The sequence below is a fragment of the Podarcis melisellensis genome, assembly GCF_964234715.1.
Source record: "Podarcis melisellensis genome assembly, chromosome: 3".
Lineage (NCBI taxonomy): Eukaryota > Metazoa > Chordata > Lepidosauria > Squamata > Lacertidae > Podarcis > Podarcis melisellensis.
The window spans coordinates 108,216,870-108,242,076 of record NC_138530.1 but is presented as its reverse complement, the minus strand read 5'-3'; the positions used below and the strand labels follow the sequence as shown (position 1 = coordinate 108,242,076).

General features: G+C 41.3%; 1 protein-coding gene and 1 long non-coding RNA gene across 12 annotated transcripts in view; one reads left to right on the top strand and one right to left on the bottom strand.

Annotated features, from left to right (window-relative positions):
* The window catches only part of PLCB4 (phospholipase C beta 4), a 246,337-nt gene that overhangs the window by 193,307 nt on the left and 27,823 nt on the right, over positions 1-25,207 (top strand). For 9 of the 11 annotated variants that reach the window (XM_081905997.1, XM_081905989.1, XM_081905994.1 and 6 more), the window contains 12 exons: positions 22-101; positions 565-649; positions 2,105-2,195; positions 2,817-2,912; positions 4,387-4,487; positions 8,374-8,409; positions 12,278-12,419; positions 13,333-13,417; positions 13,655-13,779; positions 15,158-15,209; positions 18,940-19,042; positions 23,361-23,525. In XM_081905997.1, the coding sequence (XP_081762123.1) occupies positions 22-101; positions 565-649; positions 2,105-2,195; positions 2,817-2,912; positions 4,387-4,487; positions 8,374-8,409; positions 12,278-12,419; positions 13,333-13,417; positions 13,655-13,779; positions 15,158-15,209; positions 18,940-19,042; positions 23,361-23,525 (1,161 nt within the window). The remainder of the gene's footprint in view (positions 1-21; positions 102-564; positions 650-2,104; positions 2,196-2,816; positions 2,913-4,386; positions 4,488-8,373; positions 8,410-12,277; positions 12,420-13,332; positions 13,418-13,654; positions 13,780-15,157; positions 15,210-18,939; positions 19,043-23,360; positions 23,526-25,207) is intronic. The other 2 variants (XM_081905993.1, XM_081905991.1) reach the window with 1 other exon arrangement.
* LOC309367318 lies at positions 7,563-22,410 on the bottom strand. The gene is made up of 3 exons (XR_014167032.1): positions 21,972-22,410; positions 13,686-13,802; positions 7,563-8,386 (listed from the first exon to the last, which is right to left on the bottom strand). It is a non-coding gene; the product is annotated as an uncharacterized lncRNA (long non-coding RNA).

Here is a 25,207-nt window from a genome sequence, read left to right as displayed (position 1 = left end):
AACTTCTTTGCTCATTTAAAGGATGTGATTCAAGCCATTAAGGAAACAGCATTTGTAACATCTGATTATCCTGTCATCCTGTCCTTTGAAAATCACTGCAGGTACATATTTTATGAAGGATTATTCCTCTTGCATATTTCCATGATGAGCTGAGAGATAAATTGTGGCAAAGTTTAAAGTAGGGCAACTGTTTGTACATGTCAGCTTTTTAAGGTAATGGGCTTAAGTTTAATTCAAGGTCACATTGAGTACAGCACTTGCTTTAATTACAGATAGAAGTCACATTTGCCTTTTTTGGGTTTTATACTATGACACAATAGCTTTAATACACTTGGAAGCCACTTTCATATAATCGTTTTAAATCAATTTTCCAATTGTATTTGGTTTTGTGCTAATCTTTTATTCATGGTTAATGTATTTTGCTCTAATAACTTTCAGTTGTGGAATAAACAGACAGAAAGAGAGAGGGGGGAAAAGAATAGTCTCCATACTCTGTTGTATTTTGATTCATAACAGTGCTTCGTGTTCATATATATATAAAAAACCCACTATATTGTTTCCCAGCAAATATCAACAATACAAAATGTCAAAATACTGTGAAGATCTGTTTGGAGACCTTCTATTAAAGCAGCCGCTGGAAACTCATCCAGTAGGTACCTTCCAACTGTTTTCTTTACATCTTCTTGTAAAAATCAATGAAAACTTTGGTGACAAGAGTTACGTACAGTGGTACCTCCGGTTGCGCACGGGATCCATTCTGGAACTCTGGTAGGATCGTGAGGTGTGCATATCCGGAGGTGCCGCTTCTGTGCATGCGCGCGGTGTGGTTTAGCACTTCTGTGCATGCATGCATAGAGCGCTTCTGCGCATGCGCGTGCAGCGAAACCCGGAAAAATACTTCCGGGTTTGCTGCGCACGTATCCCAAAGGATACGTAAGTGGAGGTGAACGTAAGTGGAGGTACCAGTGTGGTGTAGTGGTTAAGAGCGGTAGACTCGTAATCTGGGGAACCGGGTTCGCGTCTCCGCTCCTCCACATGCAGCTGCTGGGTGACCTTGGGCCAGTCACACTTCTTTGAAGTCTCTCAGCCCCACTCACCTCACAGAGTGTTTGTTGTGGGGGAAGAAGGGAAAGGAGAATGTTAGCCGCTTTGAGACTCCTTCGGGTGGTGATAAAGCGGGATATCAAATCCAAAGCTCTTCTTCTTCTTCTTCTACCACTGTATATCCGTAGATCTCTGGGCTTGAAGGGTGTCCATAATGAAGTGCCCTGAGAATATCTATTAATCCTGTTGACTTTTCTGCCTTAATATATTAGCATACTCCTGCCTTCCTGTGATGCACTCTTTTAGCTAGATGACATGCTTCATGTGTCTATCAGTCTCCATTTTCTTTTGTTGGCATCTTATCTTTGGTATTTGTTGGTCCTAGATATTCGTCAGAGCCTAGCCATCCCTCCACAAGAATATAGGAAACCTTTTTGTATATCAGGACATATTTATGACCGTTCCCTTTTAGGAAGCATCTTAAGACATAAAATTTTTTTGCTCTATAAGACTCACTTTTTCCCTCCTAAAAAGTAAGGGGAAATGTGTGTGCGTCTTATGGAGTGAATGCAGGCTGCGCAGCTATCCCAGAAGCCAGAACAGCAAGAGGGATTGCTGCTTTCACTGCACAGCGATCCCTCTTGCTATTCTGGCTTCTGCGATTCAGAATTTTTTCCTCTCTTGTTTTCCTCCTCTAAAAACTAGGTGCGTCTTGTGGTCTGGTGCATCTTATAGAGCGAAAAATACAGTATATCTCTTTTCCCAAGGCTTTTGTCCAATTAAAGCTGCAGTCCTATATCTACTTACCTAAGAGTAAGTTCAATTGATCTCAAAGGGACTTGCTTCTCAATAGACACATACAGGATTGTACTGTAACCGAGTTATTTAATTCACTTTGTCTCTTTCTGTTTGTTTTAATTTGTCCCTTAGCATCGTCTTTCCCTCCTGTGTGTGTTTGTTTAGATTTTAAGGCTGCAGGCAGGTTCTGTGCAGTTTTTGCCAATACGAATTGTAAATGTTTGTGCTCTTTTCCTAATTATGCCTCTTTTCTTGGTTGCAGCTCGAACCGGGAAGACCCCTGCCTTCCCCAAATGATCTCAAAAGAAAAATCCTGATTAAAAACAAAAGGTTGAAAACTGAAGTGGAAAAAAGTAAGTAAAGTGCCTTTAAAAGTATTGAAGAGCAAGCCTCACAAGAACACCAGCATTGTAGTCTCTTTTCTAAATTGTCTCAGAGTTACCTTTAGTATTTTCTCACAATGCAGAGTACTAACCACTATACGATCACGGCCACCGTTAGTATTTTCTCAACCCGAAATAAACTTTCTGTTTTACTGTTCTGCTGTTTTTCATGAAGCACCGCAATAACAGTCTCTTCAAAAAGCAGGGTTTCTCCAGCGGTTTTTGGACTATAACTCCTTTCATCTCTAGCTAGCAGGACCAGAGGTCAGGGATAATGGGAATTGTAGTCCGGAAACAAGTTTGGGAAACCCTGTTCCAAAGCATTGCTGAATTGCTATGTTGTCATAGTGCTTTTTTCCTTTTCAATGTACCTTATGCTTTTACAAAATATCTCTTTTTTTGCATAAAGGATAGTTCTTTAGTTATTAGTCTCAATGGGGTGGTGAATTTCATTTTGGGTCACCGCGGGACGCAACCTGAAAAGATTTAACCCAAAGCGTCTTTAACCCGAGGTATGACTGTATTTTTATTTACGAAATATATTTTGCCTTTCTGTGTGTATGTGTCTGTGCGCCTGTTTGTTTTAAATAGAACAGCTTGAAACGTTGAAAAGTATGATGGAAGCTGGTGAAACGGCTGCTCCTGTTAGCATCTTGGAAGATGACAATGAAGAAGAGATAGAAAGTGGTAAGGTGGCTCTCAAAACCACATTCCTTTCACCTCCTCTAACTGATTGTTACGATAGCTTGGCTGATAAACCATTCGAGAGGTATAGCCTTAGATGACACCTTTAATCTTCTACCGCCCACTAACGCATCTTTCTTGATGGTAAAATTTCCTTACCGCCCACCAGTGCTCGGTGGAAGGAGGATTCAGCTTGTGCCATAGAACCCCCTACTGCCCACCTAGAATCCTGAAACACCCACTAGTGGGTGGTAGGGACCAGGTTGACAACCCCTGCTTTAAGGAAACATTCACTTCCAGCATAAATGTCCTTAGTTTTATATTTGAGCTCTGGATTCCAAAGATATGTGCAAGAAGCCCAGGGAGTTCATAAAAACATCACTCATGGACTGATAATATGGTGGACTGATCCTATGGTGGTCAACAGGCCTGGATGAACAGAGCAGATAATGGGAATTGTCACCTCACTAGGGGAAGAATTACCAGGCATAGGGTACCTTTATCTATGTAGATGTGAAGCCATACAGTAGTTTAACTGCAGTGGTACCTTGGTTCTTGAACGGAATCTATTCCGGAAGTCCATTTGACTTCTGAAATGTTCAAAAACCAAGGCACGACTTCTGATTGACTGCAGGAGCTTCCTGCACTCAAGTAGAAGCCACGTCAGATGTTTGGCTTCCAAAAAACGTTTGAAATCCGGAAAACTTAAGTCCGGGTTTTTGGCGTTCAGGAGCTGATTTGTTTGGCAACTAAGCCCATAGCTGTCAACTTACAGATTTGAAAATAAGGGACCAGCAGCCTTAAAAATAAGGGATCAGCAGCCAAAACAAGGGATTTTCCAAGGAGCACAGTAATGTTCAACTTCTGAGCCCCTCCGAGCCAAAGGCAGAAAGCCCAGCCAGCAGCCAAACGAAGCCTCAAGCGGTGGTTCCCACAGTGCAGCAACCCGGCAAAGGGGATGCAGCAAGGAAAACCACTGTCACCTCTCCGCTGGGAAGCGCTGAGCAAAGGCGAGTCCCCAGGCAGACACGGCCGATTTGATCAGTACAAGGCATACAAGCTCCACCCCCCAGTCGTTCTTAGACTCCTTATTGGGTGAGCAGTGCAGCCAAGCAACACAGTTGGAGCCTCCCTCTCCCTGGCCGGCAGGGAGGGAGGGAGAGGAGCTGCTTCCTTTGAAACCCGGGAAATTTAAGGGACATCATCAATAAGGGACAGCAGCGGGACACGGCACCGGGATAAGGGACTTCTCCACCAAATAAGGGACGGTTGCCAGCTATGACTAAGCCATTCGAGAACCAAGGTTCCACTGTATTGCAGAGCTGTAGTTCCTGAACTGTAACTTTCTTTTAGAAAACTAGTAAAGCTTCTTAGATGCTTTCATGTTGCTTTTTTAAAGCCTCTGCTTTATTTTTGGCTCTTTTGGCATTTTAGTCATCGTTGTCTTTCAGTGTTTTCTGCTTGCGTTTTTGTGTAGCTGACCAGGAAGAAGAAGCCCACCCAGAATACAAATTTGGAAGTGAGCTGTCTGCAGACGACTTGAGCCAAAAAGAATCAGTGGCCAACAATGTGAAAAAGGTGGGATAGCTTTTCTCGCACACGTTTTAATTGGACAACTTCTCCTTTGTTGACATGTCCAGGAGCATGGGGTCACAGTGCTTATTAATTGTAGGTAGAAAGAACATACGATTTTGGTCAAAGTCACAAAGGGCGGGCCTGACTCTATTCCTTGCTGAAAGTCTAGAAATTTCTTTTATTTGCCTTTATGGTTCCTGCTGAATGCTTCCAATGGTAAGGTAAAGGTAAAGGGACCCCTGACTATTAGGTCCAGTTGTGGCCGGCTCTGGGGTTGTGGTGCTCATCTCGCTTTATTGGCTGAGGGAGCCGGCGTACAGCTTCCGGGTCATGTGGCCAGCATGACTAAGCTGCTTCTGGCAAACCAGAGCAGCGCACGGAAACCGTTTACCTTCCCGCCGGAGCGGTACCTATTTATCTACTTGCACTTGACGTGCTTTCGAACTGCTAGGTGGACAGGAGCAGGGACCGAGCAACGGGAGCTCACCCCGTCACGGGGATTCGAACCACCGACCTTCTGATCGGCACGTCCTAGGCTCTGTGGTTTAACCCACAGCGCCACCCGTGTCCCAATAGTAAATCATTGGTAATATGAACAAGAACAAATTATAGGTCTGAAGAGTAACAGGAAGTGCACATCTGAAGGGGTCAGTATGAAATGATACCAGTAGATTTTGAGAACAGGCTGAAAAGGGAGACATTACTCTAATTGTTCCTATTTGGTATTCTTCTGCCCCAAGTACCAAATCGCTCTTTTTTAAAAAGCACAATGCACCAGGACAGCAGACACATCAAAACCCTGCATGTCCAAGGGAAAGATTCAAATTTGAACTATTTTGCGGCTGTTGTTATTGCAGCGCTTTCCTTCTTACCCAACCTATCTTCTAACCTTGATCCAGGCATCTGCACCAATAGAAGCCCTCTTGCTGTGCCAAAAACCTTTTTTAAAAAACCCCCAATTATTTAGTTTTTCAGATTTTAGAAATTTACAAACAATAATCCAACAACCAACATAAAAAGAGAATTCCAAAGAATCTCCTGAACTTCCCTCCTCCCCTTTGTGGGTCCTTATATTAACTTTTTCCTCCTGCATCTTTTTTATTAATCTTTTAAATCTCCATTATACTCAAAATCCAACATTGAACTACAAGTGTTATTCCAATCCTACTAAATGATTTTAATTGCTTACAATGGTTTTTAAGATAAATTATATATTTTCCCCATTCCTTATTAAAGTTTTGGTCTTCCTGGTTTCTGATTCTTCCAGTCATTTTTGCCAATTCAGCATAGTCCATCAACTTAATCTACCATTCTTCTCTGGTCGGGACTTTTATCTTCTTTCCATCTCTGCGCCATTAACATCTCTGCAGCCGTGGTTGCATACAGAAAGAGTCTTTTCTAATCCGTTTGAATTTTGACCCCTGGAATTCCTAAAAGAAAAGCTTCAGGGTTGTTATTTTTTAGAAAAAAGTTATTTTAAACATTTTTTCAGTTCATTGTATATCATCTCCCAGAATTCTTTTACTACCTTACATGTCCACATATGATAGAAGGTGCCTTCTTTTCCCTTACATTTCCAGCATGCATTGACCTTGTTTTGTACATTTTAAGGTAGTTTAAAGGTAAAGGGACCCCTGACCGTTAGGTCCAGTTGCAGATGACTCTGGGGTTGCGGCACTCATCTCGCTTTATTGGCTGAGGGAGCTGGCATACAGCTTCCGGGTCATGTGGCCAGCATGACTAAGCCGCTTCTGGTGAACCAGAGCAGCACATGGAAACACCGTTTACCTTCCTGCCAGAGCAGTACCTATTTATCTACTTGCACTTTGATGTGCTTTCAAAATGCTAGGTTGTTAAATACCAATGATACATCATTTTCATACAATTTTCTTTCAACGTATAACATGCTGTGAACTTCAAATCCCTGTTCCATAGCTTCTCCCATGCTGTAAATTGTATATTATATCCAAAATCCCTCGCTTAGTGTATCATAACTGATTTAATCTGTTCATCTTTTGTATGCCATTGTAATACTAATTAATACATTTTTAAAGCAATTTAGTCTTGTTTATTAACAGCGCTTTTTCAAATTTGGAGGTTAAGAAAATCTTTTTTTGTGCCTCTTAAATATAGCATTTGGTTGATGGTATTGTAACCAATCAGTTAATAATTCCTCTTATGTCCTCAAACTTCTTTAATTTTAGTTGATATTCTACTTCTATCAACAGTTCTTTGTATGTTACCCAGTCATTTCTCATATTCAATTTTTTAAAAGATATTGCTTCCAGTGGGGAAAGTCACCATGCTGTTTTTTGTTCTAATTTTTTTTTAATATATTCTCCCCATACTTCATAAACCGATTTTCTTACTACATGATTTAGGAAAGCTCTATGTACTTTAATCTTCTCGTACCACAAATAGGCATGCCAACCATATCTATTGTCATGACCTTCAAAGTCTAAAACATCAGTATTTTTTAATAATATCCATTCCCTTAGCCAGCGTAAGCAGGATGCTTCATAATATAATCTTAAATAGGGCAGGGAGAATCCCCTTCTATCTTTAGAATCTATCAACAATTTATATTTTATTCTTGGATTTCCCCCCTGCCAGATAAATCTAATAATATCTTTTTGCTACTTTCTGAAGTCTCCTGCGTTGCTGATCAAGGGTATTGATTGGAATAAAAACAACATTTTTGGCAGTACGTTCATTTTGATTACCAATATTCTTCCCAAGAATGATAACTTTTTAAAGTCTCTGGAATAGAATTTGCTAATCGAGAAATGATAATACCCTATGTGCTTTCTCTTTGCCTCCTCTGGGTATCCACGTTGCATCTAACTCCTCATAGACTAGGGTGAAGGTAGTTACTTAATGAACCAAGTGACCACTTAGTGGGCTGTCCTGGATTGTGATCTGGATTGGCTTCTTTGCTCCTCCAATAATCAACTATGCAATGGATATTAGCCATTGTTTTGGATCTTAGTCACTGTTTTTCAGGATTAGGGGCAGAATTGCAGGTTTCTGTCTGATAGATTTATCCAGAATGTGCTTCAAACAGCTGTAGAATCACTTTTGTTTCTTCCAACTGTTTCAATTACGTATCTGAACCCCCATCCAACACCCACCTTGGTACAGGGAGGCTTTCTTTCCCAACCTTGAGAACATTTTAAAATTAAACAGCACCCATGATTTGCACATGGATCCAACAGAAACGATGTATTGAATTTGTTCTTAACAATGCGTACTCACATTTCTGTTCCACTTTTCTCCTCCAGCGGAGATGCTTGACAGAGCTTATGGGATGTAATAAACAACAAAAGCAAATTGAATAAATAAATAAATGGCAATAATCAAATCTTTAAAATAACCAAGTAAATACAATGCACACCTCCAGACTAAAAACAGCACTAAAAACCCCCCTGCATGAAGCCATAATCAGTGGATAGCAACTGAATCAAAGGCTTGATGAAAAAGAAAAGTTTTCGGCCATAAGCGGAATTTAAATAAAGAAGGAGATGGCAGAAACTCTTGGGACAGGAAGTTCCATGTAAGGGGGGCTGCTGTAGAAAATGCCCCATCCCACCATAAGACAATGGGGACAGCTGACATAGTTGGTGGTGCTGAAAGCAACTGCGAAGTCTAGCAGAGCTAACAGCATATACCCCCTTTTCCCAGCTCCCAGCATACAGTTAGAACTCCCCAAACCTGGTTTGAAGTCATTTGGAAATGGGTCAATATGATCACTTTCATCCTGGAATTTTTGAAGCTGGGTCAGCGCCGTAATGAAGAAATACGCCCAGCGCTTTCTCTTGCATCCTGCTTTCTCTGAGATATGAGTGTCATGCTGCAACTTCTTTGGATAATATATGTATTTTTTCCTTAGGCTGTGGACGATTCTGAACAAGAAAACAATAAAAAGGTGATCCTTGGGATATTTTATAGCTTTCCAACTTTTTGTTTCTCTGCATCTAACAAAGCTGCTTTGTAGAATGCATTCTTTAACTTCCTGCATTGTTTAACTATTCTCTTTATTTAGCTATTCCTCAGGAATAGTTTCTGATTTTGATGGTGGCTCTTTCCTTGTAGTGCATAGCAAACTCAGTTCTCTGGTAGGATAGTTGAATGCTGGACTGCCTGCATGTTTCCTCTATCTTAGCTTAATGCAGATGTTTACATAGCTCATTGGAGAGCGATAAATCACTCTTGCTTCTTTCTCATCTCTTCATATCCTCCTCTGGCTTTCTCTTCCTTTTTATTTGGGGGGGTTGCATGTTAAACTTTCTTCTAGAAATGCTTCGCTTGAACCTCTTTCCCCCATTCCTCTTCTCCCCATTTCCCTACTATCAAGGTTCTTCTGATTCCTAGACCTACCGAGTATTCAGCTTGCCCTGTCTTTTATGGGGTTTTCTGCTGTTTACGTAGCAGAGTTTGGTCTTGCAAAACGTTGAGGTCCTAAAGCAGCCTGCTATTATGCCATAACCATCAGCTTAGTTCAGTAAGAAAAGCCGTGGCGCAGCTTTTGCTCCTCTGTACCCCTGATTTTATTTCAAATGGGGATGCCTACATTTGATGTCTGGTTTTCAGACAGCAGAAATATTAGATTCGAAAGCTTTCTTTGCATATTTTGCTTACTTGGAAGAATATGGGCTTCTGAACAGACTTCAATGGACTTATATCTGTTCTGTCTATATTACCCTGCAGAAACACATTTTGTAGTCCTTTTCCTAACGCCGGGTACAAATTCTCCGGGCAGTTCATTTAATGGATCTTGGCTACTGAGAAGATATTCAGTGGCAAACTACAATCTGCTGTGAAAATTACTCCTATTTATTGGAAGATGACGGTGTAATGGACATTATTGGGGATGGACTGGATCTCTGTGTGGGTGGGGTGGATGAAAAAGCATTCGCTGCTTGTTCTAACCTTAAAAACAACCTGTATCTCAGGAGCTTATGAGATGAAAATAGCTGCTGAATCTAAGTGGTCACTTGTAAGTAATGTTTGGTAACAGGCAGCTTATGTAACAGTTCTGTGGTAACTGCAGTCAGTGGGGAGGGGGGAGCGTCCTCTAAGATTTCTGCAGTTCCCAGATTGCAAAACGGACTGGTCTCTACTCAAACTCAAGCTGTTGATGGAGGCTTCAGTTTTCAACTGCTAATCAATAGTCAGTGAAATTGGTTTTTTATTCAAATTATTTTTTTTTAAAAAAACCATTTATGAATCGTAGAAATAATTAATACTTATAATTATTGATTTGTGAGTGGTTTGCAAGAAATAAAACACAGAATTCCAAAGTTATTGTTTCCAGGTGCAGAAGCCTTCTTCCACTCAGAAGCATAGCTGTCAACGTTTTCCCTTTTTTAAAGGAAATTCCCTTATTCCGAATAGGATTCCTTGCAAGAAAAGGGAAAAGTTGACAGCTATGCTCAGAGGGCTGTTCTTCACCTCACCCTATAGCATTGCATGAGAAAAGTAAAAACTAAACCGCAGGGTTTCATTCTGCTTGTGCAAGCTCTTGAACAAGTAAGAACACAAACTCTTCTGTAAAACCCTATCTGTTAGAGGTAGGCTGGAGCTGGAGGATGTTTTCCTTCTGTCCATGGTTCTTTGGGTCCAATGAATGCATGCATGAGGCTTGAAGGTTGTGTATTGTTTTGAAACAGAGCTACTGGGCGTTTTCTGGGTGAGAGCCTCCTCAGATATGTAGGCAATCCCTTTTCCTCTCTACTTCTACTCCCTTGACCCCCATCAGGAATGCTGTCACAGAAATGTAAAAAAGAAAGAAAGGTGACCGTATTCTTTCATGGTTGGAGGAGAAAGAATCCCATGTTTTTTCATGCCATCATACAGAAGGGTCACACCTTTCATGCAGCACTTAAGTGTAAGTGGCCTTCCTAACTCTTCTGACCAGACCATATAAGACCAGCACAAACAGTTGGGCCTGGGGAGCACTTAATGTCCCCAACCCCTATAGTTAGAATTCATGGGTTGCCATCGGATTTTATTTTGATCTTAATCTGATTTTAATCTGTATTTTAATTGCTTTTTCACCTAGTTTTTAACCTATTATATATTTTGATGTTAGCTGCCCTGAGCCTGGTCCTGGCCAGGAAGGGCGGGGTATAATTTTTTAAAAAATTATTATTATTACTATTATTATTATTATTATTATTATTATTATTATTATTATTATTATACTCAGTGCTGCAATGGAACTCTTGAGAGAGTTTTTCTTTATTATTGCCTGTACAGTCATACCTCTGGTTGAAGTAGCTTCGGGATAAGTATTTTTGGGTTGTGTTCTGTGGCAACCCACAAGTAATGGAATGTGTTACTTCTGGGTTTCGCCGCCGCACATGCGCAGACAGTCAAAATGACGTCACACGCATGAGCAGAAGTGGCGAATCTGGGTTGCATTCGCTTCTGGGTGCGAACGGAGCTCTGGAACGGATCCCGTTCGCATCCAGAGGTACCACTGTAGTTCTTGTTCTGATCAAGGCGTTTCACCATTTTTTCACCATCTGTCTTAGACGTAATGGCAGGCCAATTCCCTCCCACCCCCTTAGCAGCCCCCGAGGATGTGGGGACACAAAAAATAGAATCACAAAATTGTAGAGCTGGAAGGGAATCATCTAGGTCAACCCTCTGCAATGCAGGAATATGCAGCTGTCCCGCATGGGGATCAAACTTGCAACCTTGGCATTATCAGCGCCATGCTCTAACCAGCTGAGCTATCCAGCAGTCGGAGTTCCTCCCCAACTGCCTTGTTTTTGCTGGCACACACAACTTCAAATAGTGCTGACCCTTCCCAGATTTCAGGATGGCACGATGCCAGGATACAGCTCTATCCCTAACTCCCTCCACATTCAAGCAGTTAAGAAATGGAGTCCATACGCAGCCATAAAAACCACAAGCGCCAGCCGTTTGTTGACATCAGGGGAAGAGAATGAGGGTGTCTGCCAATGTCGAGGTGGCCATTTTGACACATGCAACTGTGGCATCATCTTTGTAGGTGGGTATTAAATGCAGTGAAGAGCCCCACACAGAACAGAGACTGTCGTCATCACTCATATGACCGTTATTCCAAGTCAAGAGTTTCAGATGGGATGTTGTGCAGGAGTTGCATGGCCTTGGTGCCATAAGAGCTGGTTAAATATCCGCCCAAAGTGGATGTCCCACCAATCTGGATCTTAAGAAAACAGACACACATAATCTGACTATAGCCTGACCCTGCTTTCAGTCTCTCCTGTCCCTAAGTTCTATGAGGTTTTTCCTTCATTGGGGTATTATTCCTTTCTGTCCTATTAGAGATCAGCTGTTAGCCTTACGTATATAAGATTTCAAAAGGCTGCTCTGTATTCTCATCCCCTGTTACCCATTGCCCCCTTTTATTCCCTTTTCCCATTTGTTTATCTTTCTTCACTTCCTTCTTCCAAGAGCTACCTAAAATTTAGATCATAAGCACTATGGAGCCAAGCTAGGAACCTCTCCTCTGAAGTTGCTCCATAAAACACTGATGGTATAACGTGAAAATTAGTAACATTGGTCATACAATGTCACATAATCACAGGAGGATTTTGGGTTGGTTTGTTTTTTACTCTTGACTTTCTTGCCTGTGACTTTCTTCACTGTATTTAAGCATTATGCCATGCGCTGATGCTAGAGAAGGGCTTTTCTATGCTATTTTCCATTTGCGCTCGCTTTTAGAAATTCTGTCCAAATCCTGCCTGAACTTCTTCCTGCATGGACAAAGAAAGAAATGCTGTTTGTTCTAAATATGCTTCCAGGGTGTCATAACTGCAGAAGATGAGCAAGCATGGATGGCTTCTTACAAATATGTAGGTGCCACAACGAATATACACCCGTACTTATCAACGTTGATCAACTACGCTCAGCCTGTTAAGTTTCAAGGTTTCCATGTAGCAGAAGGTAACTATTTCTATATATATATATATATATATTACATTTGTCCTACTCCTTACTGTGCCTCTCAAGTTCCTTCAGCTGGGGAGGGTGGGATATAATTAAAAAAATATTATTATTATTATTATTTAAGAAAACCCCCATGTATGGCTCTTAAGATCACATTTTCCTTTCATTTTATTTCTTCCGTTGTCCACATGGAGGCACCAGATTACGAGAAGTATGATAACCTACACAGCCCTATGAATTAAAATGCTTGTATATCACAGAGATATTGATGTACTTTTGTCTGCTTGTTCCTGTCCATTAAAACATGGTTGGCATAAGTGCCTGAGTTTTGCTTGTAATACCTACTATTTCTAAATTTCATGCCTTTTTTTGCTTTGAACCTGTCAATTGCTTAGAAAAGAAGCCTTGATTAGAGAATAGCTGATGATCATGATCCAGATACTATTAATGTGCCATTCTGTTTCTTTAGATATAGATGTTTATGATGAACAGCATCTTGTAATAAATAAAAAAAGACCATGCAGAGTCAAAGGTCCAAAAGAAAAACTTTTACTAAATGGCAAAGGCTTGTTATAAAAACTTCAGGGGGGAAACTTCAGACGTATGAGGTACAAACGAAAGTAAGAGAGAGGAAGAGAGCAGTTTGCTGAGTGCAGGAATTTATTTCTCCTGGCTCAGCGTAACCTTGAAATAGTCAAAACAATATTTGCATCAGAAATGAATCTTCTAGAATTTTCCAGCACTTTCCATTTTCTGCCCTCAAAGATTTTAACCTTAACAGTTTATACCCTGCCTTTTCCTTTATTCCGATCTTCTTGTTCACTATTAAAATTCTAGTGGGCATTCATTGTGTACTAATCCTACCACTCTCAGAACTTTACAGAAGGTTTATTTCCTATTTTCTTTTTAGAACGCAACATTCACTACAATATGTCCTCTTTTAATGAGTCTGTTGGTCTGGGTTATTTGAAAACACACGCAATTGAGTTTGTGAAGTATCCTTGCACTGAGAGAGCTATAATGGGAATGTTTTGTCATTACCTCTGCGGAGGCTACTTTGTGCCTAAGCAATGCACAGTCCTTTAATAAAATACAGCAAGATGGTTGTCTGTGGGAAATGCCTTGTATGCTAGTACATAAAAAAATACAAACCCAAAACAAAGATGTGAGCAAATGATCGTTAAGTCTATACATTGCTTGGTTATTCCATTTTCCTTAACAAACCAACACAGCTATAATAAACGGCAGATGAGTCGGATTTACCCGAAGGGAGGAAGAGTGGATTCTAGCAATTACATGCCTCAAATTTTCTGGAACGCTGGATGCCAGATGGTCTCACTCAACTATCAGACCCCAGGTAGGCAGACGGGGCCACTGAATCTAAATTTCAAAAAAAAGAAAAAGAAGAAGAAAAAAACAGCTTGGGCAGTAACTCTCCAGCAGATGTTGTAGTCTTTGCTCCTGGCATTATTGGGGGATTCAGTCGCATGGATAAATATGAGAATGTGTGTCAAATCAGGCAGGCAATAAGATCAAGAGCAATCAAACAACAAAAAAGTAAGCAAGTCTCTACATGTCCTTTTATATTGCCTGATTGATCTGTGTAGTGGTAGGGGCTCAAAGCTGTAGCCTATATAGTACAGGGGTACCTTGGTTCTCAATCGTAATCCATTCCGGAAGTCCGTTCCGAAACCAAAGTGTTCCAAAACCAAGGCGCGCTTTCCCATAGGAAGTAATGCAAAATGGATCAATCCATCCCAGACTTTTAAAAACAACCCCTAAAACAGCAATTTAAGCTGAATTTTACTATCTAACAAGACCATTGATCCATAAAATGAAAGCAATAGACAATATACTGCAGTCACACAATCAATCAATCAATCAATTGGTAGCTGAACTTCAACCCTAAAAAATACTCAACAACTTTGGGGTAAAATTATAAAAAAAGGCTCAACAACTTCAATCTTAAAAAAGGTGGCCTTTTGGTTGGCCCTCACAGCCCTTTGCTTCATCAAATCTGGCCCTCTTTGAAAAAAGTTTGGACACCACTGGAGTCCATCAACTTCATCTGCCATTCTTCTCTGGTAGGAACTTTACATAGCCACACATATGTATAGTCTTTTCTGCTCCATTGGGATTTCGGCACCCAGAATATGCTTACCATCTCAATGGTCCAGTGTAGGGCTTGTAAGGTGGAGAGCTATCAGTTTCTACCACTGCATGATGGAGGGGGCTTCTAGGCCATGACTGTAGAGATACACAGCTTCTGAGTGGCTACAAGTACCCAGCACAGGACTTTGGCATAATCAGTGCTGGGTGCTTCTATCCACTACACAGAGAAGCATCTAAATGGAGGTTGGAGGAGAAGGCGGACTACCACTCAGGCGGACTTTGCATCTAACCATAGCAGAATCAAATGAAATGTCCTGCTCTAAAAAAGAAGGATCCAAGAAATTGAAGCTGCTCCATGGGCTGCACTTTATTCCTCCCATGTCAACTGTCATGACATGATGCAGTTTGGAAAACTAAGCTATGGATGTATTTTACATTGCTAAAGCATTGTAAGCCACATTAAGTGTCCATGTATTTCAGAATTTAGTATTTTCGCTGAACGCATAAGGCATTTTAGTTTAACTGGCTATCAAGGACAAATTATTTCCCTTAGATTAAGAAGGCTGTTCAAGCTCGGTATTGTTCCAGGAACAAGATACTAAACTATTTTTGTCTCTTGACAGATTTAGCAATGCAGTTGAATCAGGGGAAATTTGAATATAATGGGTCGTGCGGGTGAGTAACGATTTAAACTATTAGCATTATGTGGAGCTATGTTACTTTTAATTATGTGCTACAAATGAAAAACAGGATGTAGAGATGAGGTTCCCTGTTCTTTTTTATGAAAGGGAGCTGAAAGATCTGGACCTTTTCAGACTTGGGAGAAAGAGGCTAAGGAACCATGGAATAATACTCTATAAATAACAGGAGGAGGATCAGAATGGTACAGAAAGGAGATTTAGGCTGCAATCTTATAGATACCTTCCTACCTGGGAATAAGTCTCACACTGAACTCAATGGGGCTTCTCAGTAGACATGTATAAGATTGCACTGTTAGTCGTGCTAAAGATTATACTTAGGGATGAAAGAATTGTCTAGCAAATTTAGGCTGGAATTTTTAAATATAAGCAAAGTAGAATCCTTAGGGTACTTGTTCTAGAGCCACCACAAAAACAAAATATCTAATAAAGATTCAAAATAGACTGGAACAGGTTTGTATTTCTCTGTTTTTCTTTAATACTATATATTATATTCCTGGAATGCATTGAGTTACAACCATTTAAAAAAAAAATTAAAAAAGAAGAAATAGGAGCTATAACAAAAACAAACAAAGAAAGAGAGCCATGTAAATATATGAATGTTTCAGAGCTACGATAGTAACAGCCACGTTTATGATTCAACTAATTTCTGTTGAATTGCTTAAGATCAATAGAATCTTGCACTGCAATGATCTAAAAAAACTGTGTGCATTAAGGTTATATAAGTATAACCTTTTTTGCATTTATTGATATTTTGTTGGGGGGAGTCAAATATAAAGCAGTAAAGTGTTACAAAAAGAAGGAAAAAGAACAAAACACAGAACTGTGTAAAGGGGGAAAATTATATGAATATATACAAAAAATACCCTAACCCATACATTCTTTTATAAATTTGATATTATTATCCTAATACTAATAGAAATATTAATAGTCTACTACACTTTGTATAAATATATTCAAAATATTGTTGTAGAGTCTGTATTTGTAAGCAGTCTGTTCGTAGGTTGCAAGTTGCAAGTCTTATCATATTACCAATCCACTGATTAAAGGAGATCATATCTTTACTCTCCCAGTTCACCAGTATCTTGGCTACCATTCCATTTTTTGTTCTTCAGTTGTTAATTTCCATATCATATGCATTTGGTTAAGAGGAATATTCTTTGCTAATAACTTTAGTTTATATAGGCATAACCTGATCACCACAGCCCAGTTAAGTGATATAAAGTCAGTTACAGGATCATAAACATTGGATTGCCTTATAAATAAGATGAGCCACTTCTGAAAAAATAAAAATAGAAAAATCAGGAAATGACTTAGCTCATTTCAGAGGCGATCTAAATTCAAACTGCCACACTCACAACACCACTGGTGTCTGCGTTGCATTGCATAGGAGGTGAAAAAAATCAACATCTCCAAGAACAGCTGTGGCAGGACAAATACTCCTGCCTACACTGAGGCAAGAGTGTAGGTTCTTATCTGAGCCAGAGAAGAATTTGAAAGCTCATCTTGTTGACTTCCTTTTGGAGACAAGCATTTTGAGCTCCCAATTTTTAGAATCACTGATTGCATCTGTATGCTAAGGTGAGACTGAACAGGCTACAGAGGACTTGCCAATGTTTGCAATAAATATATTTTTCTCTTTTAATCTTTTCCTATGTGTACATATGAATAGGTCCCGACTCCTAATTCTGTCAAAAAAGAACAGATTGCAGACAAGTTACTAATAGTTCACTTCTCTTTTGCTTCTGCATGCATGCACACTCTCACTCATTTAATGATCAAAGCCTATTGTAGACATGATCAGCTGATGTTGAATTATCTTGCCTTTGGAGTTGCTTGAATGGCGGGAGGTGGCGGGGGGCTGTTGCATGTTGGGAGACAGAGAAAAGGCTGACATGAATCCTAAGAAAAGGACTGTGAGTACTAGTATCTTCCTTTCTTAAAAAAGTATATTTATATTGAGCAGTCATTGTTCAGGGCTGAACTGGCAAATATAATAAATATTTGCAAGGATGCATCCCTTTGCTGACAGAAGGCTCTTCAACCAATGAGAGGCTGTTGTTGTTGTTTAGTTGTTTAGTTGTTTAGTCATGTCCGACTCTTCGTGACCCCATGAACCAGAGCATGTCAGGCACTCCTGTCTTCCACTGCCTCCCGCGGCTTGGTCAAACTCATGTTGGTAGCTTCGAGAACACTGTCCAACCATCTCGTCCTCCGTCGTCCCCTTCTCCTTGTGCCCTCAATCTTTCCCAACACCAGGGTCTTTTCCAGGGAGTCTTCTTTTCTCATGAGGTGGCCAAAGTATTGGAGCCTCAGCTTCAGGATCTGTCCTTCCAGTGAGCACTCAGGGCTGATTTCCTTCAGAATGGAGTGGTTTGATCTTCTTGCAGTCCATGGGACTCTCAAGAGTCTGCCTTGCCATGGCGAAGGGGCTTGAATAACTCAGAGAAGCTATGAGCCATGCCATGCAGGGCCACCCAAGATGGACAGGTCATAGTGGAGAGTTTTGACCAAACGTGATCCACCTGGAGCAGGAACCGGCAAGCCACTCCAGTATCCTTCCAAGAAAACTCCATGGACAAAGACAACAGGCATATAAAAAAACCAGAGGCTACCATCAGTCAAACAGGGAGGAAGGCCATTTCCCCCCTATTCCCTCTTTCTTCCTGCAGTCATGCCCCTCTTCCAACTCTTTGAAGCAGATCTGCAGAAAGCTGCAGGGGGAGGGGGGAATCAGAGAAAAGTGTCTTCCTGTTACAGGATTAGAAGCATCCACTGAACCATGGTGCCTTCTGTCAATGAATGAACACCGTAAGATTCAACCCACAATATTTGCATGCAATTCCAGAAGTTTCAGAAAAGTCGCAGCTGTTTTGAGCTGCCACTGTCTTACAAATACAGTCATACCCCTGGTTACAGACGTTTCGGGTTGCACGATTTCGAGTTGCGCACCACGCCAAACCCAGAAGTACCAGAATGGGTTACTTCTGGGTTTCGGCACTTGCGCATGCGCAGAAGCACCGAATTGCAACCCGTGCGTGCGCAGATGCGGCGCTGTGGGTTGCGAACTTGCTTCCCGCACGGATCACGTTTGCAACCCGAGCATCCACTGTAAACTCAATCGCAATAGGCTCTTTGGTGCAATATAAATTCCACTGTGGTACATAGCTGCTTCATTCACCAATCAATCTTGCACCCTCTATTTAAAATCAAGTCTCATTGGCAGAAGACTTTGTACATTTGTGAGGTTTGGGTTTTTTGCAAATAGGGCACTTCCATGGATGACAGTACGAAATCCTCTGGGATTTTTGCTCCTAGCCAGACCTTGCCAGATTCAATTTCGTGTCCTTTATGCAAGTTAATCTAATCAGCTGAAACTTGCTGAAAATGTGAACGCTTGGGATTTGTGGAACATAGTATTAAACAAATCTTATCTTCTTCTTTTTTTGTACTTCGTCATTTGCAATACCCTTTTTCTCTTGGTGTGTATCAGAAAAGATTTCTTTAAAACTGTCATTAACCTTTTGGAAAGTACAATTCCCATCCTGGTCAAACTGGGGATAAAATGTTCTTAGACTCTGTATGCATATCCTGAAAACTTACTTTAAAAGCTTATTACTAATTAGAAACAACAATTATAATAATAAGATATAAAAGCAATATGAAGTTTCACCTATAAAAACATGCCTTCTTCTTTTTTTTTGAAGGTATCTTCTTAAACCAGATTTTATGCGGCGCCCAGATCGAACCTTTGACCCTTTCTCTGAAACGCCTGTCGATGGTGTGATTGCAGCGACTTGTTCAGTGCAGGTAGGAGGTGCATTTGCAATGGATCAGTCAAAGGCCTGGTTGGAAAGGAACGTTTTTGCCTGGTGCCTAAAGGTGTATAATGAAGGTGCCAGGCCAACTTCTCCGTGGAGAGCATCCCACAGATGGGGAGCCACTGCAGAGAAGGCCCATTCTTGTGTTGCCACCCTCCAGACCTCTCAAGGAGGAGGCACACGAAAGAGGGCCTCGGAAGATGATCTCAGGGTCTGGGTAGGTTCATATGGAAAGAGGCAGTCCTTTAGGTATTGTGGCCCTGAGCTGTTTAAGGGTCAAGAGACCTCCAGAATGGAATGCAGTTAGACGTGGGAGGCCAAAACAGGACAGTGATGCTTTGGGTGAGAGAGTGGGCTTCCATTCATGTAAGCTGTCATGTCCTGATTCCACCTAATTATCTCTTCCCCTTGCATCCTATTGCGCCACATCGCATGACATTCGGGGGGGGGGGTCCTTGGATGCAGTTTTATTGGGGGGATTCTGAAGGATGGCTCTTGTGATTCTCTGATTCCAACCTAATATAACATTAACGTTGAACCTCAGCAGATCAAATGTATTCTGCAACTGTGAACATAACATTACCACTGGATGGTGATAAGCTGATGGATCTCATTAAATAATGCCTTTTCAGAGTTCTAAGATGAAAACTGTTCGGGGCTTTGTTTGTTACGACTAGGGTGTGGGATTAATAATAATCTTTATTGTGGTCCAAAAACCTGTAACATAAATTCAGAATAAAATGCCGATTTATACAGACAACCGCCCAGGAGAGGGAGACCGAGATGATATTTGTTTAGTCTTAAGTATGATCTTTGATACATATGACTACCGAAAGAAACTTTGCCACAGCCACTTTGATATCATTTGACTTGTCGTCCAGAAGGTATTTAGTATCGTAGGCTTCAGATTTATCCAGCCGATTTGCCAGTAAGAGATTTAATCAATAGATCCCTAGCTTGCTCATATTGTCTGCAATGCAGTAGGATAAGCCTCATACAGTCGACGTCCTGAGAGTGTTGTTGTTTAGTCGTTTAGTTATGTCTGACTCTTCGTGACCCCATGGACCAGGGCACACCAGCCACTTCTGCCTTCCATTGCCTCCCGCACTTTGGTCAAACTCATGCTGGTAGCTTCGAGAACACTATCCAACCATCTCGTCCTCTGTCCTCCCCTTCTCCTTGTGCCCTCCATCTTCCTCAACATCAGGGTCTTTTCCAGGGAGTCTTCTTTTCTCATGAGGTGGCCAAAGTATTGGAGCCTCAGCTTCACGATCTGTCCTTCCAGTGAGCACTCAAGGCTGATTTCCTTCAGAATGCATAGCATACACAGAGCCTATTCTGATAAGGGATTCCTCTCAGTCATTTAGCACTTCTGATGGAAATACATTTAATCTGGCTTTGGTAAAGAGACACCCATAAGTTGGTACAAACAGATTTCTAAGATATGCAGGTATCTGAAAATTGTACCCATAATGAATTCCTACTGCTATCGGGCGGGTCACAGATAACATGAGATTGAGATCGGAGATCATTATGTGCTATGTTCCAGAGCCTTTGCCTCAGAGATTCAAGGGCGGTATTGTAACCCAGATAGTACAAGAGAGAAGGTGGCATTCCAATCAAAGTGGCTTTTCTGATGTGGGATTATGCTTACATGTTCATCAGACGTTAGTGCAGATCCTGGAGCTCTTGAGCGGAACTTCATTCTGATACCACTAAGAGCATTTACAATGAGGCACACATGACAGTAATTGGGCATCATAATTAAAAAGCTGTTATTCGTGGTCGACTCTCCAAGCTGCCTTTGCAAACTGATTTACTGGCCAGAACAATTAATCTAATAATTCCCTGGTATGCATGTTTAATCAGAAGCAAGCCCAGGGAGGGTTACTCCCTAGAGTGTCAAGAATTGCAGTCTTAATTTTCCACTCTTCTTCTTTGCTGTTTTAGATTTTCTCAAACTTCTAAGCAGCTTTCAAAGTCGTAAATGCAACCTCATAGCAATAACTACTGAACGTAATGCGGGTGGCGCTGTGGTCTAAACCACTGAGCCGCTTGGGCTTGCCGATCGGAATGTCGGCAGTTCAAATCCCCGCAATGGGGTGAGCTCCCGTTGCTTTGCCCCAGCTTCTGCCAACCTAGCAGTTCAAAAGCACACCAGTGCAAGTAGATAAATAGGTACCACTGTGGCAGGAAGGTAAACGGTTTTTCCATGCGCTCTGGTTTCTGTCACGGTGTCCCATTGCACCAGAAGCGGTTTAGTCATGCTGGCCACATGACCCAGAAAGCTGTCTGTGGACAAACACTGGCTCCCTCAACCTGAAAGCGAGATGAATGCTGCAACCCCATAGTCGCCTTTGACTGGACTTAACTGTCCAGGGGTCCTTTATCTTTTTTACCTCCCTTACATGCACTTGTGCATACTCACAGAGAATATAAGAATCCCCAAAAGAATCATGTTAGAATGTTGATTTCTTCCATAATGTATAATCCCACAGTATGTAAAAAATTAAAAAGGTAAAGGACCCCTGACAGTTAAGTCCAGTCACGAACGACTCTGGGATTGCGGCACTCATCTCGTTGTACTGGCCAAGGGAGCCTACGTTTGTCCACAGGCAGTTTTTCCTGTTTATGTGGCCAGCATAATTAAGCCGCTTCTGGAGAAAGCAGAGCAGTGCACAGAAATGCCCTTTACCTTCCCACCAGAGCAGTACCTATTTATCTATTTGTACTTTGACGTACTTTCGAACTGCTAGGTTGACAGGAGCTGGGACCGAGCAATGGGAGCTCACCCCGTCGCAGGGTTTCGAACCACCGACCTTCCAGTTGTCAAGCCCAAGGCTCAGTGTTTTACACCACAGCACCACCCACGTCCCCATAAACAGGCTGTTAAAATTAGTCCTGTATAGCCAGCTTACCTTCAATTAGCTCAGTATATCCATTGATTTCATAACTGTTAAATGTTCAGAAAAAGCCAGAAGCCCAAGGCAGTATAAGTTCCTCAACTACGTTTAGTCAACATTTGTCAGTGACAACAGCTCACTCATAGGAACACAAGAACCAAACTGACTGGACAACACAATAATAATCCCAAGCATGAACTGACCGTTGGCAGTTGGCAGTTGAAAGAGCATGCGCTTACTTGCCATTAGAACGTTCATCTACCAACACTTCTAAGATTGGTTAGAACACGCCTTGTAACATAAAATGTGTTAAACCCAATACATAACAATAACTGAATGAATCAAAGGTAGCTGGGGTGCCAACTTGAATAAAATATTGGGGTGTGGGCCTCTAGGAGTTGGTTCCTATGGCAGGTAGTTTGCATATATGTCGATATATATCTGTATGTATGACTCAGACTAAATATCCCCTGTCCGGTGAGTTGTAGTAGTTCGTTATAGTTTTAAAATTTTCATCTGACTGAAGTGCTGTAAATCTCTATAGTTTCAGGTTTTTTCCCCTGTCTCTGTAATGTATTTTTAAAAATTGTTTTTATCAAAGATTTTTGGGTTACATCGTCTCTGTTTTCATTAAAAGTCAAAGGCACTGTTCAAACACATGCACATTTACTCTGAAGTAAATTTGGCAGGCTATAATGCCAAAATATATGTACAGGACTGCCACCTCAGTTAAAGTTCTTGGAGAATTCCTTTCAACTTCCAATCTTTGAACTACCTGCAAAGAGAATATTTTAAACAATTTTCCGGTTATATTTTTGAAACCAACCTGAATTTATATGGTTTTGTTTTAGGCTCTTTTTTATTACCTGTTGTATCAATTTTTAATCTTTTATACATCACTTCAGCGTTTTTCAAAGAATAAGCAGTCAATAATAATAATAATAATAATAATAATAATAATAATAATAATAATTTATTATTTATACCCCGCCCATCTGGCTGGGCCTCCCCAGCCACTCTGGGCGGCTTCCATAAAAACCAAAAATACAGTAAAATATCACACGTTTAAAACTTCCCTGAACTTAAGATGTCTTCTGAATGTCAGGTAGTTGTTTATCGCTTTGACATCTGCTGGAAGGGCGTTCCACAGGGTGGGCGCCACTATCGAGAAGGCCCTCTGCCTGGTTCCCTGTAGCTTTGCTTCTCGCAATGAGGGAATCGCCAGAAGGCCCTCGGCGCTGGACCTCAGCGTCCGGGCAGAATGATGGGGGTGGAGACGCTCCTTCAGGTATACTGGACCGAGGCCGTTTATATTTATATACGACCGAGGCCGTAATTGTTTTGAACGCTATAAAAATGGGTTTGAATGTTAGAAGAAATAAACCTCTATGCTTTCATTTCAAGGTAATATCCGGCCAGTTTTTATCAGACAAAAAAATTGGGACGTACGTAGAAGTGGATATGTATGGCCTGCCCACCGATACAATACGTAAAGAATTTCGAACACGGATGGTGATGAACAATGGTTTGAATCCAGTTTACAATGAAGAGTCATTTGTATTCCGAAAGGTATGAAGTGTTTCAGAAGTACACTTGTTCTTTGCTTCAAAATGACCACTTTCCTAAACAAGGCTCCCCCCAGAGAATAAAGTCTTGCTAATGCACTCCCTTTGTTTAGAAGGCTGCACAGTCATGCAATTTTATTTTTATTTTTTTTGTCATGGGTTAAGGCTGATTTAATCTCAGGGTGTTCTTTTTTTTTAAGAGAGAACCTCTTCTAGCTATCTCGTGATTTTTATTTTTCTGTTTGGCTTTTCCCTCTTCTTGCTTCCTCCTCCTCCCTCTTGGAGGAACCCACCTCGTTCGGGGCTATGCCTGAGTTCCAGGTATGCAGTCTGCTCAGAATGAGCTCCAGCTGGTGAACCTCTACATCCCTTGGAGATCACAACTTGTTCCCTGCCCTGGCAGTGGCTGCTATCTTGCACTGTTCCTTCAGCCAAGAGGGCAGGTGAGATGTTGCATCCCAAAAAAACCTCAAGATCAATGTCATTACGTCGATTAAGTCAGGAGGGTGCTGCTGCCGCCACGTCTAAGGCTAGCTCCCTCGTCCTGTGTGCATTGTGTACATTTTCCTCTTTTCCACCAAAAATGTCCTGGGCACCATTTGGTAAATTCGTTTTCAAAGATTGCTTCTCGGGGGTGCTTTTATATGTGCCGTTTTACCAATCTTTCTCGTTGCGGCACTGGAAACAAGCAATATTTCTGAGGAATGTGTTTTTGAGATGTCTCCAAGGTCTAGTCTGAACACGTGGCTGAATGAGCTGGCATATTCCTGAGGTGGTACAGTGGTCCATACCACATCAGGCTGAAGGGGGGGGAGAGAGATGTGGTTTTTGAAGGTTCCCTCAGGTAAAACCTTCCTGCAAGTGAATGGTATCAAGAGAAAATGATTTGACTCCAACCTTCTCACTGATATGCTGATTCCCCACAGACACTTGCAGGGTCTTTACCATATAGGTGAGCATTCAGAAATAGCTCCTCCCCTCCCCCCCACTTGCAGGTGGAAATTGTACGGTCCATTCTAACATTTCAGGACTGCCACCTCATTCCCACCTCAATCTGTCTCAGTTTGGTGAATATTTGGGTGGAACACCTGTGCAAACCTTCAACTGTCAAAGTACTGCAAGAAAGATTTGTCAGAACTACACACATAAATCCACCCTCAGTTGTAATCAGTGGTGTCTATAATTTTTTATATCCCATTCTATTTTAATTTTTGTCAACTGGAGTTTCATCCAAAGTATGTGCATTAGTGGTTGCCGTCTTTGACAATGTCTCCTCTCCTTTCACTTGTTCTGTTGTCGAGAGTGCAGAACGGTTACCTGCTTTTTTCCTTCAGCGGCGGATCCTTTCAACTCGCAATCATGCCCTCTTTAATTGCACACTGCCAAATATAAATTTCCCAAATAGTTTTGCACATATGGCCAATATTTGGTCTTGTACAGGGCATTTTTTTCAGCCGGAACTCCCTTGAACTCAGTTCTGGCAACCTCTCAGGTGGGCACTGTTGCCATTCTATGAGAACAAGGGAGGTGTTCATGGTGAGTTCTGTTACCTCTTTTTCTAGAAAAAATAAATAGCATTAGTCTTATAATAGTTTGGAGAATGACTTAAAATAAGCACAGCACCAGAGCCCTATAGTGGGAAAATCACCTTAGTAACACTCTAAGCCAGTGATGGCCAAACCTGGC